General features: G+C 49.4%; 7 protein-coding genes across 7 annotated transcripts; 5 read left to right on the forward strand and 2 right to left on the reverse strand.

Moving 5' to 3' along the window:
- The first annotated feature begins 112 nt into the window (after positions 1-112).
- On the forward strand, positions 113-3729 carry EJ05DRAFT_537173 (uncharacterized protein). The gene is made up of 4 exons (XM_033749363.1): positions 113-757; positions 808-2070; positions 2123-2341; positions 2395-3729. Exons 1-4 carry the CDS (start codon positions 366-368, stop codon positions 3377-3379), a joined length of 2859 nt encoding a protein of 952 aa, XP_033602443.1. The 5' UTR covers positions 113-365; the 3' UTR covers positions 3380-3729.
- A 2168-nt stretch (positions 3730-5897) lies between these two features.
- On the reverse strand, positions 5898-7582 carry EJ05DRAFT_318114 (uncharacterized protein). The gene is made up of 4 exons (XM_033740740.1): positions 7564-7582; positions 7140-7513; positions 6443-6887; positions 5898-6389 (listed from the first exon to the last, which is right to left on the reverse strand). The coding sequence occupies exons 2-4, from the start codon at positions 7290-7292 to the stop codon at positions 6199-6201; spliced, it is 789 nt and encodes a 262-aa protein (XP_033602444.1). The 5' UTR covers positions 7293-7513; positions 7564-7582; the 3' UTR covers positions 5898-6198.
- Positions 7317-8336, forward strand: EJ05DRAFT_318192 (uncharacterized protein). The gene is made up of 3 exons (XM_033740741.1): positions 7317-7847; positions 7960-8071; positions 8151-8336. The coding sequence occupies exons 1-3, from the start codon at positions 7495-7497 to the stop codon at positions 8208-8210; spliced, it is 525 nt and encodes a 174-aa protein (XP_033602445.1). The 5' UTR covers positions 7317-7494; the 3' UTR covers positions 8211-8336.
- Positions 8337-9016: 680 nt separating this feature from the next.
- EJ05DRAFT_484870 (uncharacterized protein) lies at positions 9017-10111 on the reverse strand (the record flags this gene model as incomplete). Its single annotated transcript, XM_033745392.1, has 3 exons — positions 9017-9756; positions 9999-10026; positions 10100-10111. The coding sequence occupies 3 exons, from the start codon at positions 10109-10111 to the stop codon at positions 9017-9019; spliced, it is 780 nt and encodes a 259-aa protein (XP_033602446.1).
- Positions 10112-11340: 1229 nt separating this feature from the next.
- EJ05DRAFT_484871 (uncharacterized protein) lies at positions 11341-11832 on the forward strand (the record flags this gene model as incomplete). Its single annotated transcript, XM_033745393.1, has 2 exons — positions 11341-11508; positions 11563-11832. The coding sequence occupies 2 exons, from the start codon at positions 11341-11343 to the stop codon at positions 11830-11832; spliced, it is 438 nt and encodes a 145-aa protein (XP_033602447.1).
- A 1487-nt stretch (positions 11833-13319) lies between these two features.
- Positions 13320-14777, forward strand: EJ05DRAFT_318256 (NAD(P)-binding protein). The gene is made up of 6 exons (XM_033740742.1): positions 13320-13707; positions 13779-14174; positions 14225-14332; positions 14380-14460; positions 14511-14583; positions 14640-14777. The coding sequence occupies exons 1-6, from the start codon at positions 13546-13548 to the stop codon at positions 14651-14653; spliced, it is 834 nt and encodes a 277-aa protein (XP_033602448.1). The 5' UTR covers positions 13320-13545; the 3' UTR covers positions 14654-14777.
- Positions 14778-15372: 595 nt separating this feature from the next.
- EJ05DRAFT_451034 (eukaryotic translation initiation factor SUI1) lies at positions 15373-16282 on the forward strand. The gene is made up of 5 exons (XM_033742381.1): positions 15373-15511; positions 15675-15752; positions 15847-15971; positions 16080-16184; positions 16240-16282. Exons 1-5 carry the CDS (start codon positions 15481-15483, stop codon positions 16252-16254), a joined length of 354 nt encoding a protein of 117 aa, XP_033602449.1. The 5' UTR covers positions 15373-15480; the 3' UTR covers positions 16255-16282.
- Positions 16283-16772: the final 490 nt, after the last annotated feature.

A 16772-nucleotide genomic window follows, 5' to 3' on the forward strand; every position in this document is an offset into this window, starting at 1 on the left:
GCTGCTCGCCGCCCCGCCCACCTGCTTTTCTGGCGATAGCGCGGGCCGGATGACGACCTGCGTTAGAACTGTTTTAAACGTGAACGTGTTTAGACCCTCTGGAGACCCCTGAGGCTCGCGCCCTCACACTCACTCTCCCACTGCGGCACTACCATATCATTGTCTCGGAAAGATGCTATATTCGCCTCTTCATGTGTTGCAGCTGTAAATATATCCGTTCAATGCATCGCCGTCGTCCTTCATTATACTACGACTCCACCTGGAATTAGCTCCTCTTATCTCTCCACTTCCGCAATCCTCCATCCTCCTGCACGTCACGTCGGACGCTGCGCGAAACAAACGCTCCAGCAAGACGATACGACTGCATGGCCCAAACGTATACACTCCCTCTTGGAGGCAATGGACACGCCAAAAGCTCGTATGATAGCCACCTGCGTTCAAACAGTCGTTCACTCCGTGGCGACTGGTTACCTCCAGTGAACGTGGCCGTGGGAAGAAAACACCTGGACAGTGACATTGCCCCCAACAACCACAAATCTAGCCACTCCGGAACGCATGGACGTATTGCTCAAAATAGTGAACACGTTCATACTGGCCACAAAGCGCGTTACACACTTACGGACGGGTCAAGCATCCCAGACTTCATAAGGGGTCGCACAAGAGGAGATTCAGACCTGGGGCGCGCCAACGGCCATGCGACCAACGCGACGAAAGCTTATGAGAGCGCTCCAATTCAAGAAGATATGACAAGCACAGAGTATGTCTACAGTGCATGGAGAAGACCTTCAGCTAATGATTTGGGTTCAGTGCATCGCTAAGTCTGAGAGAAGCCATGACAGCAATCCTCATACCTCTTCCCTACCTCCTCGCTACCTTTGCATATCCTCTGTCCGCCACGCATACGACAACCGCACAACCTTCACCATTCGACCAGTTGAAGGATGCCGTCTCTAGGGGGAAGGTCTCCGAAGAAGCCCTCTCACGGATATCTGAAGGATCAGCATTTATACAGGCGTGTTGCCTTACCTCAGGCACTCTCCTTTTGATAGGACTACTGGGAAGCATATACACGCCAAAACAGCGATCAAGCCTCTCAAAAGCAATCTTAGGTGGCGAAGGAGCCAGAACTCAGGCAGGGTCTTCCTCACGCTCCAATACTGTGGCAAGAATCATAGAAAGAGCGCTATCAGTTGGACTACCATTCTATGCGAGCATGCACTTGGGTGGCTCTCGCACAGGACTGATTCTTCTCACGACCATTGCGTCAGGATTGAATGCAGCGACCCCTATATTCAGAGGTCAAGGACGAAGCTTCTTCGCCGCTTGGAAAAACATGGCGTTGCAACGCAAGCTGACTTGTCTCGTCCTTTTCCTGAGTGTGGCAATGGACTTTTCTGGGATGTATGGAGGCCACAGCAATTGGTCAGTGATTCGCGGTCATCTGGCTCTCTCTCTTTCGATATTCTTCGTACCTTTGCCCTTATCGGGGTCAGTGTCTCCTTTTCTAGGCGCTCAGACATCTGAAATGAGCAATTCCGCACCTACCGCACCTTTGGCAGCACATGCCTCGATATCTTCGGCGGAGGACACGAAGCTTACACTTGTATCCGGGATTCTCACCACGATATTCACGATCTTGACAACGGTAATTACTTCGACTTCACCATCAGTTTCAATCTCCTCGATGATATTCTCCTCGCTTTCCATAGGCTCAGCGCTAGGTCTAGTCGCTTTCGCTACGCCTGTTTCCTTGAAAACCCAGCAAAAGCTTGGCCTAGCCATGGGCTATGTCACCACGATACTTCCCAGCTACTTCTCCAGTTTCGATGCCTGGAGAGGCTTCGCGGTGATGGGCCTTGTCTCTTGCGTCTCGTACGCCACTGTGCGTTACGAGACGGGTCATAGAGGCGCAAAGGTCGCACACAATCACAACCATAAACACCATAACCATGACCATCACGGTTCGTACTCAAGACTTACTGGACTCTTACTAAAGCAATTCCCCCCTGGATCCATCATGTACAGCATTCTTTCTGAGAAGGATTCTCGGCGAATTGCCTACTTTGCGCTGTGAGTGCAAACACAAAAGTTGGTAGTACCACTAATACTAACGCCCATATAGTCTAAATTTGGGGTTCATGCTTGTTCAATTCTTCTATGGCTTCGTGAGCGGCTCACTGGGTCTTTTGACCGACAGCATACATATGCTCTTCGATTGTTTGGGGCTAGCAGTCGGTCTGGCTGCGGCAGTCATGAGCAAGTGGCCACCTGACAGCAAGTTTCCCTACGGCTATGGCAAAGTCGACACTCTGTCGGGCTTTGCCAATGGTATTTTCCTCATGTAAGCACTGGATGAGAAATTCATCATACTCCACCAGCTGACATCATTCTCAGGCTTGTGAGTATTGAGATTGTGTTCGACGCATCCGAAAGGCTTATGGAGGGCCATGAGCTGCAAAGACTGAACGAGCTGTTGATCGTCAGTGTACTGGGATTTCTGGTAAACATTGTTGGTTTGACAGCATTTGGACACGCGCATCACGGTCACGACCACGGGCATGATCACTCTCATGATAACGAAAATATGCAAGGTATCTTCTTGCACATTATGGCCGATGCTCTGGGGTCCGTTGCAGTCATCATCTCGACCTTGCTAGCAAAGTACTACGGCTGGTCAGGGTGGGATCCTATCGCCTCCTGCATCATTGCAATTCTGATTTTCGGCTCGGCTGTTCCTCTGGTGAAGAGCTCTGGGATGCGTCTGTTACTGTCACTCCCTGCCGACGTGGAATACGGCATACGCAACGCGCTACAAGAGATAAACACACTGAGAGGCGTCATCGGATACAGTGTACCTCGTTTCTGGCTTGAAGATTCGGGGCCAGCACATAGTCACTCTCACGATCATCATCACGGCCATAAGCATGACGAGCACTCGCATGAATGCAACGGGCACTCGCATGAACATAGCCATGGCGATCATGAGCATCACCATCATTCCCACTCGCACAGCCACAGCCACAGCCACAGCCACAGCCACAGCCACGAACCTTCTCCCACTCATCCGCAGCCTCACGCGCATTCGCACTCGCACAACCACAGCCACGCTCACGAAAATACACTCTCTCATTCCCATGATCATCATGCCCATTCCCACGAAGGGCATGGACACGGACATGAGCACTCGCACGATCATGGCCACGGTCCAGCGAAGGTTCAAGGCATCATCCACATTATCGCCGCGCGCAACGCAGATCTCGAAGACGTTCGACAACGCACGGGAGAATTCTTAAAAGAGCGACACCTGAACGTCGTCGTACACGTCGAGAGAGACGGGGACCGTTGTTGGTGTGGAGGCGGAGCATCGAAGATGAGTTGAGGGATACGTGGTAGTGAAGGCAGGGCGGAGTTTTGATCAACACACTTTTGACTGGGCATCAACATCGGCGTTATGGACGGATTTTCATCAAATTTTGGAGTCACTTTTAAATTCGAATATTTTTGGGCACGAATGCATCAGAGGATAGCACAGTATATCGGGAGACGCGGACAAGGAAAGGACATTGTACAGAGTGGATAAATAAGGAGATGTAGGAGTAGGTATGTACAGGCGACACACACGCAGACATCTTTGTGCATATCTATTCGATGGCCCACTACGTAGATATATACTCTAGAAAGCTAAAGACGAACATTACATAGCGCAAGTGAAAGAAACAAAGGATCAGTAAAATTTCCCGACGATGCTCAAAATGAGTCTCCCCCACGCTTACCAAAAGACTAACCGCCGCCCCGGTCAAGTTTCCGGCACTAGGTAATACTGAAGAGGTCGTTTTGTGATACGGTACATCCATCAAACAACTAAGTCGGGGAATTTGTCAAACCTGTATGATTGAGGATGGGAGATGTTCCCTACGAATCGAGACTCGCCCATCGTTGTCATCATAATCATTGATTTGGGAGATATGTTGATTTCCATTGGTGTGATGATTCGTGTTCACGTACAAGTCCATACATACGATTGTCGTCTTGATAACAATTGGGCAGACTAGCTTAGTAAGGGAATATATTATCCAATTCGATCCGATTCAATTTTGATTCAACTCGATTAAATTATAATTCAACCCATTTCAATACCGCAATCGATGCCTTCCCCCAGCACTCGATAACGTACGCACGTACGTACTAGCAGCAAAGAATGTGCCGGACGGACGATGGATCGCGGCAAGCTCCGGGAGCGGCCGTGGTGAGTATGGTACGGGTGTGCGGGGGACCGCTACGCTAAGCAGGTATTCTGGATGTGAGTTTTGGACGGTTGAGAATGGGGGATTGGGGATGGGAATTGGGAGTGGGGATTTTGTAGATAAGGATGGGGGATTTTTGTTGTTGTTGTTGTTGTTGGTTGGTGTTGGGCTTGGGCTTGGGGTTTCTTATCGCGGATATTCAATTATATGGATGCTGTGTTTGGTACAGTCCATGACTCTATGACTATGGACGACACGACCAAGCCAACGGTGTTGAAGTACATATCAGCACATCGTACGCATATATCAGCATTCACTCCAAAGCTGGGAATTTACCTTTCTCATTCGCTCCACGCATCTTAAATCAGCGAAAACGCGAGAACCCCACTGTCCCTGCATTTCATGCTTCCACGCATGCATGTACGCATCCACCCAAAGCCAAAAGATGGAGCTCGCTCAGATCACCATCCTCTACTTCTTTCTCCAAAGGTCTCTCCACAAATAATGGGGAGGGTCCAGAAAACATGACATGTCAGTGTGCTCTGTTATGTTGTATTCCGGTGTTGTATGATGGAATAATGACACAGCCTCGTTTCACATCTCACTTCCAAAACGAAACACTGATATGCGGCGGGTCCATACTCACTCACACGCTCAGCCCAGATGCTCAGCCTAGATGCTCAGCCTACTACCTACATTCACACTGACTCCTCCGTAAACTCGATACAGTACGTGCTGAGAAATGCCTCGTTGAGTTGAGCAAACCCGGAGGAGAGAGAAGGGGGCACACTCTGGTCCATCCCCCTCCCGGCCAGGGATACCAGGCAGGATGCCTAATTACATCTCACACCAAAAGCTACCCTCTCAACTTTGTCCAATCGCATCACTTTCATAGCATCTGCGTGGGGCCGGGGGTTAATGAGCAGATTGATGGTTGGTCGGCATTGTTGGTATAGCTGGTATAGCTGGTAAGGCTGTTTTAGCTACAGTATTGTAGTACCGTATCCATTATCCATTATGCGAACACTACGACCATCCATGCATCCATCCATGGGGCAATTCCCCACTCCCCCTCACCCGCCCGCCAGCTTAGACTATGGACGTTGTATGTGAACGAAACGTCGCTCCCGAGCGCTGTCTCGGAGGGACATACGCCTGTTTCGGAGCGCGTGAACCTTATACGCATACACATACAAACGCACACACAATCTCCGCGGAATCGCGCGTGCGGCACAGGCAGCACTTGCAACCAGTTGACTCGTCGTTGTAGCAGTAGTACAACAATGTACGAATAAATGTAGTATTATACCTCCCAAACTCCCTCCGAGGGAAATCCTAGCGCGATCCCGACAACGACTAACGACGTGGGGAAACCCTGTAATACCAGTGCAGAAAGTTCCGACAAACTCCATCATGACGAGGCGCATTCGTTGGTGGGGAAGGGAGGGCTGGCACGACATGAAGCAAGAGGTGTTGGGGAATGCGCATTGTGATTGGAAAACGCTGTACAGTCCGAGGGGAAGAGAGAAAGATTGAAGGGATGATTGATAGGTAATGAGGGGTAAGTATCAAGATTCATGAATCGCGGTTGTCTGGGGTTGAAGGGCTGGATGGTTGAGTGGATGAATGGGTACTAGTGGGGCTGCGTCTTGATGCATTCATCGGATGCGTTTCTTGGTATTGCGTGGTCTCTGTGATAGATAATTACATATCGTGGATGCGGGTACGTTTGTGTGGGGAAGAACATGATGGGTAATCATAATGGAAATTGAGAGGGTATATTCGCTAACTAGGAAAGAGCTATAGAATGCCCACACGACGTCGCCTGATTGGTGAACAGAACAAGGAAAACGCTCCGTAAATGCCGTGACGCTATTGGTCGCAGGCTGTACGACTTCAACGCCTTTAGTCGTCCATACAGACCGGGCGCGGTGAAGAGAAATCCGATATACGCCTACACCGGCCGGTCAAGTTTTTGACTTGAAGAGGAAGGTTTACAAGCACGCATCGAGCGTGGTTCCATTGATTCATCGCAGATATGCCATATGTGCCACCAGTAGATACCGTCCACGCCAACCAACAATGAAAGTCGTAAATATTGTACAGCAGAAGTCCAAATGGGTGATGATACAAGACACAGAAACACTATAACGTCAGCTCAAGCCCAGACTTGATGCTTGACGCAAGTGCAACGCTACCAGACGAAGCTTCACTGCTGCGACGACGTCGTTGACCTTTCATCTCCATCTCGGCGTCCATAAGCTTGCCTTGCACAAACATACGGTAGTTGTCGTTGGTACGGACAGAGTCGGTGTTGAGGAGCTCTGTAAGGGCAGCCTTGATCTGCTGGTTGATATGGTAAAGCGCTCGACTATTCTCATTATCCACGTCTGGGTCGCTGACACTCCGAGCGCGAGAGGTGTGAGTAGGAGCAGGATACGAAGTCGGAGTAGATGTTGGGTGCGATTCGTGGTATGACGGCGGGAAGTCATAGCCCGAACGAAATCCCATAGGCGTTGACTGGGTAGAGCTCCATTCCGGTGGTGACGCGGCAAAGGGGCACGTGAAAGCTATTGAAGATTTTTGTAGTAGTTGCTCCTTTTGATTCTGGAGTGAAAGGTATTTTTGTAGACAGTCGTCGTTCTGGGAAATACTTAGTCAACTACTCAGGACTACGACAATAGCTGTGATACTTACGTTATACATATTGTATGTGGTGGAATCGGAAGCCATTATGAGGCAATAGTTTCGGTATCTTGATAGATGCTGTTAATAACGAGACCATGAGATGGTGAGAGTGTAGAACAGCAGTGGAGTTTGGTGGACTGATGGAGAAGAAGGAGAACAGTTGCTGGGCCCTACGAGCTAGATATATTGGGGAAAGGTAGTACATACCTGAGTAAGCAAAGAAGGGAGGTAAAGCTCGAAGAAGTAGTTAATGGTTGGTCGGAATGGCGCGGGCAGGAAAATAAAGGCTGTAATTTTCCCGACAGGTAGGTATATGACAGTGGATGGTCGAAATGAATAATGTTCCAGGGTTTGGACCATGGACGACGACGACGCTTGCGAAGGGATACGGAAGTGAAGAAAGCGAAGGGATCGATGGATGTCGGAGTTTGACTTGTCTGGGGCTGGTAGTGAAGGACGTCAATGGCGGATATATTAAATGTTGTTTTTTCGAAGGAGTGCGACGCCGTCTCCCAGAAATAGCGACAAAGCCCCCTAGAGCCTGCAACGTGGGGAGATTGGGATGACGTCGTGGGGGTGGTCTGAGCATGGTGAGCTTGAGACAGCCCTGAGTGAGAGAGCTGACACTGACACCACCACTGACACCACCACTATCCATCCTCCCTCCCCCCAAAATCACTCTGCACCTCACCCAATGCTCATTCCAGTCTCATGTCCCATGCCCATTTCTATTTCCATTTCCATTCCTGTTCCTATTCCTGTTCCTATTTCGATCCCTATCCTTATCCCTATTCCCATTCCCATTTCCATTCCCGCTCGTATAACCACACCTAGAGCTGTGATAGAAATATACGATAAGAGAAACAGGACACTTGTTCGCATGCATGGCCCATGTACTCTCCCAATTCGCCGCCGGTGAGTTGCACGCTTCCATGTCTGACTGCTCGGCATGCGGCGTCATTCGGCCTTTCGAAGCCTGATTTACACGAAACACGCACACGCCATGCTTCTGATCGCTGTGTGGCAGGGAAACAGGCTTCTGCTTCGCTCCCCAGCGACGCATTGCATTCTGCACAAGAAGGCCAGACCCGTTCCAAGACCGCTCAGTATGCAGCAAAGGCACAGCGACGCAGTTGCATGTGCGTTATCAGTGTATTACTGCAATTCTCTGTCGCAGCACACCAAAGTGATCGCCGAGTTGCTGATTGGCAGACGCAGGTCGATCGATGCCTGGAACGAAATTCGAGCCACGTGATGCTCGTGTTATTGCATGATTGACTGCATCATGTAGGATCTTCATGCCAGATGTAATCTTTTACGCAGGTACGACCCGAGGTTGTATTAACTTTGTGGTGCCCAACAGCCTGGCCTCCTTTGTGGTCAAGGTATGTGGTAAAGTATCATTATACTGTACTAACAGTGAGTGTCGGTGTCAGTGTTAGACCACCCTTAGCAGTCCCGCTGCCCGGGATCGCGGCGACTTTCCGCTGCTCCTTGACCCACCAGGCTGAAAGTGCTGCTGCACTTTGCATGCAGTCGTTATTAACCATCGTTGCCGTGGTTCTTCACGTTATGGACTGTATCTTAATTGCTCACTCATCAGTCATCCACTGGTACTGGTATAGTTCTTCATCGTCACCGTTCGTGACCAGGTCTGCTAGCCCAGCACCGGGCCAGGTTTGCCTATTAGCCAACTTCACTTGGTATGACAGATGACGTCGACAGGCTGACCATTTTTGTTTCACCTTCACTCGTTACTTTGCACCAGTAGCGCCTGTCTGTAAACGTAAGCCGTTGAAACTGCCTCGCCAGGCTTGTCAATCATGTATACTGCTCGAGAGCTGTACGCCATTCCAACACTGAGCACCTGGATTTTTGTGATCACCCGTCAGCCAGATACTGTGCTGGGCGCGGTGCACACTGTTGGCACCAATGGATTCTTCAGCCTGACTCCCACCCACCACCGAGATACAGGATTGTGATTCTCAACTTTCATGGCGCGGGTTCGCGGAAGTCGCCTACAGCTGCTGTTGGCAGCTCGACAAGACCGGGTTGACGTGGAAGACCCCTGCACTCCTCTGATTTTACGATACGCCATCGTGGAGAGGCGGACTGTCGAAGCGACCAGCCCAGAATCCCTTGCCGTAGCTGACAAGAATTTCCTCGCCTTTGGCGATACCTTTTGATTTTTTGCCAGCCTTCCCGGCCGCAAGTACAAATATCCCAACTCCCTGCTGGAGCTTTCCACGTCCCATATCAACCCAGATGTCTCTGAACTCGGCATTTGGCCCGGAGGCGATGCCACGGTAGTCATTCGTGAATCTCGCCTCGTTTCCCATATTAGTAGCATCTATCGCAACCCCAAACTCTCGTTCGAGCGAGATATCGTAGTCTGAGACCGGGTCTGTATCGTTCTCCCCGTGGACAAAGCCTATATACGGCAGTATGAAGGCCGATGGCTGGAGATGCTGGGCTGCGAAGAGTCCGCACTGTCCATTAGCAGGATGTGAAATGTTGGATATCCGCGTTATACGGACTTTTTGGGAGGGTCCGCGGTCGTGTGGAGTAATCGATATATGCGGTTCATCGCTTATGTTCTTGAAGAGCGCCTGTTTGGTGTCCGTGAGCAGCAAAGATGAATATATAGGCTGATCAATAAAGGTCACATTCGATGGCCATGATTTTGGTAGTTGTAGCGATGATACTAGCTTGGGAGAGAAGTTGGACGGTTTTTTCGCTCTCTGGTGGGCCATTCTGCTGCAATAGCTTGTCGCTACTCGCCGGTGTACCACCGCATAATCAAGAGTAGAGCGTGGATGCACAGCTATAAGCAGAAGTGAGTCTCAGAGCTTACAACACAGGTAGGAGTAAAGAAGATAGATAGACCACCCGCATCAATAATATATAAAATAGCAAACTGAACGAGTGTTGAATGAAGGGCGTAGCCGGGCACAAGTGATGGGTTTGTGCTGGGTTCTGCCGCCCTCTCTACGCTAGAACTAATCCGGCAACAAGCAATTAGCTGGTACAGTATATACTATTATCATATAACCCTTCCATCCATACACTTCCATCGTTCCTCCGTCCACTTCCACTACAGAGCATGACATGAAAAACTTTTATTCCTCAAGGAGGATTCCATGCCGCTGCAGTCACCCACCACGTACACAACCAGTCATGTTTGTTTCCGTGCTACGACAGGAGTCACTCGTTTTGGACCACCGTCATCGGAATATGGAGACTAGTCTCTCCTTCAGCTATCATACGAACATGGATTCGTAGGTGCTTCGCCGTCCGTGATTAGAACAGCTTTATCGACGCCCCCCAACATCCTCGTATCGCGCGCGATTTTCAGACAACGGTACCCGGTATCCAAGTGCACTCGGACCGGATTGTGATAAAGAATACATCAGGTTGCAAGGTTGCACCACTTTCAAGCCTGCCTGGACGAGTGAATCATGCAGGAACCCGTTCAGCCAGGTGCTTGACACAACCAATCACCGAACTGGCATGCATATATGCGCTCTAATGTGGTTCTACTTTAGGTTCTTGGGAGCCAGACTGAGCACGATTCGCCGAGGGTCTTCAGCCTTCCTCCACAAGTCTTTGCATGTTCATAATCATTAGCAACGAGCATTTGGAGACCGTTATGGTGAAAGTTTCAACGTAGAATATCAGCCAGGACTCATGAAAACGTGCAGGAGCGGCAGATGTATATATGTTAACGGCAACTCAACGATCCACAACACCGTTGCTATAGAACGACCTACATATGTCAAGAGCCTGTCGCCAGACGTTCCACGGGGGAGCTACTCACTCTCGACCCAGTCACGACTGCATCTGTAAGACGAAGAAGCAACTGCATCTGTGGTACTCAACACTCAGTCGGCGATAGCATACTCTCGAGACCAAACGGACACTTATAGCACGCTCAGAGACTGATGAGGTAGAGTAATTCTTGTGATACACTTTTCATTATTGGGCTGTAAGAACTGCTGTCGATTCTAATTTCCTGATGCTTGATTGCCAGCTGAGCCGTACCATATATCCCTGTACCTGTTACTTGTGCATGTCCTGGGAAAGGCCATCCATACTACTGTAAGACTTCTGATTGTATCGGATCCACCGCTGCAACTGCCCAATGCTACATACTCCTTTCCTTTTTAGATGGTAAACCCAAACGCCATACTCGGCAGGCTTTATCCATGGGCTTCCAACCTGGTACGCTAGCAGGCTCGTATTATGTATAAAACAGTCTCTCATCTTGTTCTTCCATCTCTTTTCTCTTTCACCACACTCTCGCTCACTACACTACACCAGTACACACCGACTTCGCTCGCTCACCAACCTCTCCTCACATCGTTAACTCTACTACTTAATCAGTAATCCCCAAACAATCATTTTCAAAATGCAGTTCTCCTTCGCCGTCGCGGCCGCTGCTCTCCTTGCATGCGTTGCTGCCAGCAAAAACGGTACCGCCCCGGTATATGTCACTGAGGTAGTCACTGCGTACACTACCTACTGCCCAAATCCCACCGAGATCACCCACGGCACGAATACCTGGACTGTCACCAAGGTAAGCTCAAGTGATCCGTCTAGGCGATACGTTCCATTTCTGACTGCAGATTAGGCCACAACCCTCACAATCACGGACTGCCCTTGCACAATTACCAAGCCGGTTGTCCCAACGGCAGCTCCTCCAGCTCCTCCAGCTCCTCCAGCTCCCCCAGCCAACAACGGTACTATTCCAGTTGTTCAGCCATCCGTCCCGGCCTCCAAGACCGTCCCTGTCGCTCACACTGGTGCCACTCCCATCGCTACCTTCACAGGTGCTGCCAACAACCTCCAGGCCGGTGCTGGTCTTGCGGCTGCTGTCGGTCTTGCTGCTTACGTCCTGTAAAAAGCTTCAACCAAAACATTGATGGGTGTACGTCAGCTGTGACTTGGCTTACGGCTTGCATCAATCAAGACATGCGAGCTGCATAGCCAAGCAGAACTGGAGAACGGAGTAGGATGATCTGAACAGCATTCAAGTTCGAAGGTGGTAATTGTATCTAATGCACACTGATTGTCACAAAGATGTGTATGGAGGCGAGAGACGTGTCTGTATTGCTTTTGAAATAATAATACTCTATAGATATAATAGAAATTATGACAATTGTCAATCTGACATGTTTACTCGCTGGACTGTCTGGATCTTAGTATGAAGCCATGTTCTACTAAAGCACCCCTAGGCCAACAATACTTTGTAGCACGCACTCTCTTGATCTAGCCATATTTTCCCCAATACAGCACATACGTGTATTTCTGTTACGCTGAAGTGTTCCAGATGTCCACCGAACCTCCACGACATTCCGTCCCCAAGTCCCAGTGCACCAAGCACCGACCATACGTTCACACTGGCCCCGGTACAGCTAGCCGAGACACAGGCAGGGGTTCGGAAATTAGGAGGCTTGCGTGACTGTAGGGCTAACATCTGCATGTGTTTATCGCCGGATGACGACGACAACCATCGTCCTCATCAAGTATGGCGAATGCTAGGTTATTGATAGGCGATTGAGCCAATCGGACTTGAATCGATGTAACCTAGCCGTAGGTAGTATGCTCCCTGGCTGCTTTGCTAATTATATGAATATTGCCGTCAGCTGAGATCAGGCTGTGCAACAAACGTGCAGGTCTGCATTTGGTACTGTGCATTTGCCTGCCCTAATTAGGTATTTATTACTCTATCGAAAAGAAAGGAGAGAAGAAGAAAAATCAATCGCCCCTACTTACTGGGAGCCATACTACTATATGTATGTATGTATGTATCCTGATGATTGCGTTATATCCATGCTATCGCTTCGCTTATGGATTAGCGTAGTCTAGTTCGTCTACTGCTAGGTAGGTACTACTAATAATACCACTAGGTAATTATTACTACGGCGAGGTAACTAGGTACTAGGTACCAGGTATATATAACCTGCCGTCTGCATGCTCAATTGTCGGCAATGGATGGAGCGTTAGAATATTGACATGCGCAATTTCCCACCCGCAGGTAGGCAGTGCGGGGGGCGTAGGTGCGGTGCATGTCGTGTCGTGTCGTGTCGTGTTCTGGCGAGAGTGAGTCGGTTCATGTGATATAATGAATACCACCACGTTGGAAACCAAATCTTCCGATTGTTGTGTCTGGTGGAAAGGAGAGGAGCAGAGCAGAGAGTGAGACTGTCGTCGTCGTCGTCGTCGAGATTATCTTTGCGGGCTCGGAGAGCGGTGCGTAAATGAACGAAGCGAAGCGGGGCTTTGCTTGGCTGTGGTGATGGATGCATGGATCGTCAGGTACAAGTGTGCGTAGAGTGGATGCATGCTGGGCAACGGTGGGCGAGGTTGGGGCAGGTATCAGTCATTGAAGACTGTCAGATTTCCTGCATATTGGGAGAGAGTCTTCGACTACAATGACAAGTCTCTTCCCCGTGTTACTTAGTTATTGTACTCCTATGTGCCCAAGGATACTCGAAATATCGAACTTATTGGCAGTCCTCATGCGGACGATTGGACTTCTCGAATATAATAGATCCGTGGCGGAAGGTTCCGCGTAACACCTCGCGTCATAGGGTACCCCACACCGGAACTGATGCGCGGGGGGCTTTATCGACTTCTATGCCTAAGAAGAGAGAGACCTGTGTTTTCAAGATCAATCAGCACCATGTCAATTCAAAAAGTCGCCTTGATCACAGCGGGTACTGCCGGTCTGGGCGCAGCTGTAGCTCGCGTGCTTGCTCCGGACTTCCGAGTAGTAAGTGTCCCTGGCCATGAGTCCTTATAGCATTGTGAATGTGTGATGCAGAACAATTAATGTGACTGAAGGTTGTCAACTATGCCAACAACTCGTCGCGAGCAGAGGCTCTTCTCGAGGAACTATCCGGCATACCCAGTACAGTCCAACATTCTCAGGCACCTCGCTTTCACGCCATCAAAGCAGATGTTGGAGATAAGACAGCTGTACAAAACATGGTAGCCGAGACCATCAAGACTATGGGCAGACTCGACGTCGTTGTCTCGAATGCAGGCTGGACGAGAATAACGGACTTCACGAACCTGGACGAGGGCGTCATTGACGAGGACTGGGATAAATGCTTCCTTTACAACGTCAAGACTCATCTATGGCTTCTGTATAGTAGTAAACAATACCTCGATGAGACAGAGGGTACTTTCATCTCTACAGCCAGTGTTGCTGGAGTGAAACCAAGCGGGAGCTCTTTGGTGTGTAGACTTGTCACGAAAAAGCTAGCTGGAATTGACATCAGATCTAGCCATATTCCGTGACCAAAGCCGCGCAAATCCATCTGGCTAAGGCTCTCGCTGTAATATGCGGTCCCAAGATCAGGGTGAATTCGGTATCGCCAGGATTGATGTTGACTGTGGGCGGTCTAATACCTGCATATGCTTCAGGGCTAATGGTGTCCAGGAATGGGGCATGAAATTCCCCGAATCGAAGAGAGAAGCGGCGAAAAATAGTACAAAGCTCAAGCGTCTGGCCACTCCAGAGGTTCGTGAAATGCCATATAACATTGCAGACCCGCTTCGCTGACGTCTCAGGATGTTGCTGATCAAGTGCGAACGCTTGCAATCTCCAGGTCTGCCACTGGGCAGAACATCTGCATCGATGGAGGTAAGCATAAACAGCCCTTGAGAATTTGGATTCAATACTGAATGCTGGTATATCAGGCTCATCGTTGTAGCGGATTCAAACGGGGGCTTTCTGGTAGCACTTGATTTAAAGAGCATGTCCGTGGACTTTTAGTCACGTCGGACCCATATGCTTGAGCTTGATGTATGCATAGTGATATTCCGTCAATACCTCTTTCGAGATGTAATATCTTGAGGGGTCTCATAATGCTGTCAACGCAGCACATACGTATGAAGTGACTGCTTGTTATGTTCTAAGCTTTCATATATGAGGGGGTGATGTTCTTATTAGTCAACTAGCATGAATGACATCGATGCAGGTCCTAGAAAGGATAATGTGGTGTCACAGGCTTCAATAGTTGTCTGCTCGCAGCAAACTCTTATCTCTTTGCGAGGAATGCCCGTGGACGAATACATCGGAGACCCCCGGCTTATCGTGGGTGGCATGTCTCAGCGAGCCCAAAAGTAACACAAAGGCTGCACAGGCTGGCAATGGAACAATGAGACGATTGTCTACGAGGGTGTATGGAGAACGGCGATAGTGATGGTTCTATGAGTCAGTGAATACTAGATGACCAAAAGTTCGTGCCGATGAATGAGAGTGCTGGCTTCACAATTAACATTAACCTTTTGAGGAGGCTGTGCACGGTGAGTGGCGAAGGTCAGAGGAAATGTCACTAGCCCCGTTTCTGCCTGGCGTCGCCCGCCTCTTTGCCTTCTTGCCCAGCCCTCCATTCCGACTCCTTCTCTCCTTCAACGAACCACCAACAACCACTCTCCACTCCACTTTCTACGATCCAAGTCACCACCAGCCGCGGCTATCCCCCAGAAACCCTCAGTTCAACAACACCATCAAAGGGTTACAGCAAAACTCGAGTTTATGTCAATCATCGAGAATCTCAAAGACAAGGGTAAGTGTGTTGCCCCGCTTCTGACGGCCCCTCCGATGGCTCTTCGCCGCGTCGCTTGAAGTATTTCAGGATGCTCGCGTTACGATGCTTTCGTGCTTGGAGGCGTTACGAATCGTGTCATATATATTTGAAGTAGAGAATTGTGTACTAAGTATCCGCTCAGACCCGTTCGCCGAGGCCGACGACGACTCTGGCGAGAAGGTCCACAAGTCCCAGGACTACATTCATATTCGTATCCAGCGTAAGTTTAGCAAATCTTCCACACAAATACCTACTGTGTATTCCTGTATATCGAGCTTGGTCAAGCTACTCGTCGCTAACGATGTCGTCTGCAGAGCGCAATGGTCGTAAGACCCTTACTACTGTCCAAGGTTTGAACAACCAGAAATTCAACTTCGATCTGATTATCAAACACTTCAAGAAGAAGTTCGCTTGTAATGGTACTATCGTCCCGGAAAGCGTCGAAGACAAGAATGCCGAGCTAGACGCCAAAGCCGACAAGAAGTCGGACGACGAGGCCGAGAAGAAGGATCCCAAGAAGTCTGAGAAAAAAGACAAGAAGAAGAAGAGCACCCACAAAGAGGTGATTCAACTTCAAGGTGACCAGCGCAAGAACGTCTATGAGTTTCTTACCTCCAAGGACTTCTTGAACATGGACGCCAAGACTATCAAAGTAAGTCTCTTTTATAGCGACTTGCCCAGGCAACTTAATACTAACGACATCCAAGGTCCACGGTTTCTAAGCAACAAATGCTCTGAGCCCCCGAAACAGCTAAAAACAGCGGCTGACTCACTCGGTACTCCGCCGATGGGCAACAGTGCATATCGGGGCACAGAAAAGAGCCAGACGCTTATGAGTTAAGGCTTGACATTCGGCCCAATCAGGGATTTCGTCTATCGTTTTCAAGCAACCATCAATAACTTTGCTTTACTTCGGTCTTTATAAGGGCTCACAGGTTATCTTTCGCGAGCAGCCGGATTCCTAAGGAGGGTACGTCCCAGGGTTTGGGGGCTCGGTGCGCAACGTAGATATACCTTGTGACTCGTAACAATATGGACATCATGACTTTGAACCAAATTTCCAACAGCCATAAACCAAGTGAACACTCCTCGATCAATCAAGAGCTCTAACCCGTTTTATACTGTCCCACAGATCATATAAATGAAGTATTGCAGATTTCCATCGTTTTCACAGTTTAACACGAAGAGCATCTCTCCTTTAATCAAACTCACCTCTGTTCTAAGAGTGATCATTCATGGC

Source organism: Pseudovirgaria hyperparasitica (assembly GCF_010093815.1).
Source record: "Pseudovirgaria hyperparasitica strain CBS 121739 unplaced genomic scaffold EJ05scaffold_5, whole genome shotgun sequence".
Lineage (NCBI taxonomy): Eukaryota > Fungi > Ascomycota > Dothideomycetes > Acrospermales > Acrospermaceae > Pseudovirgaria > Pseudovirgaria hyperparasitica.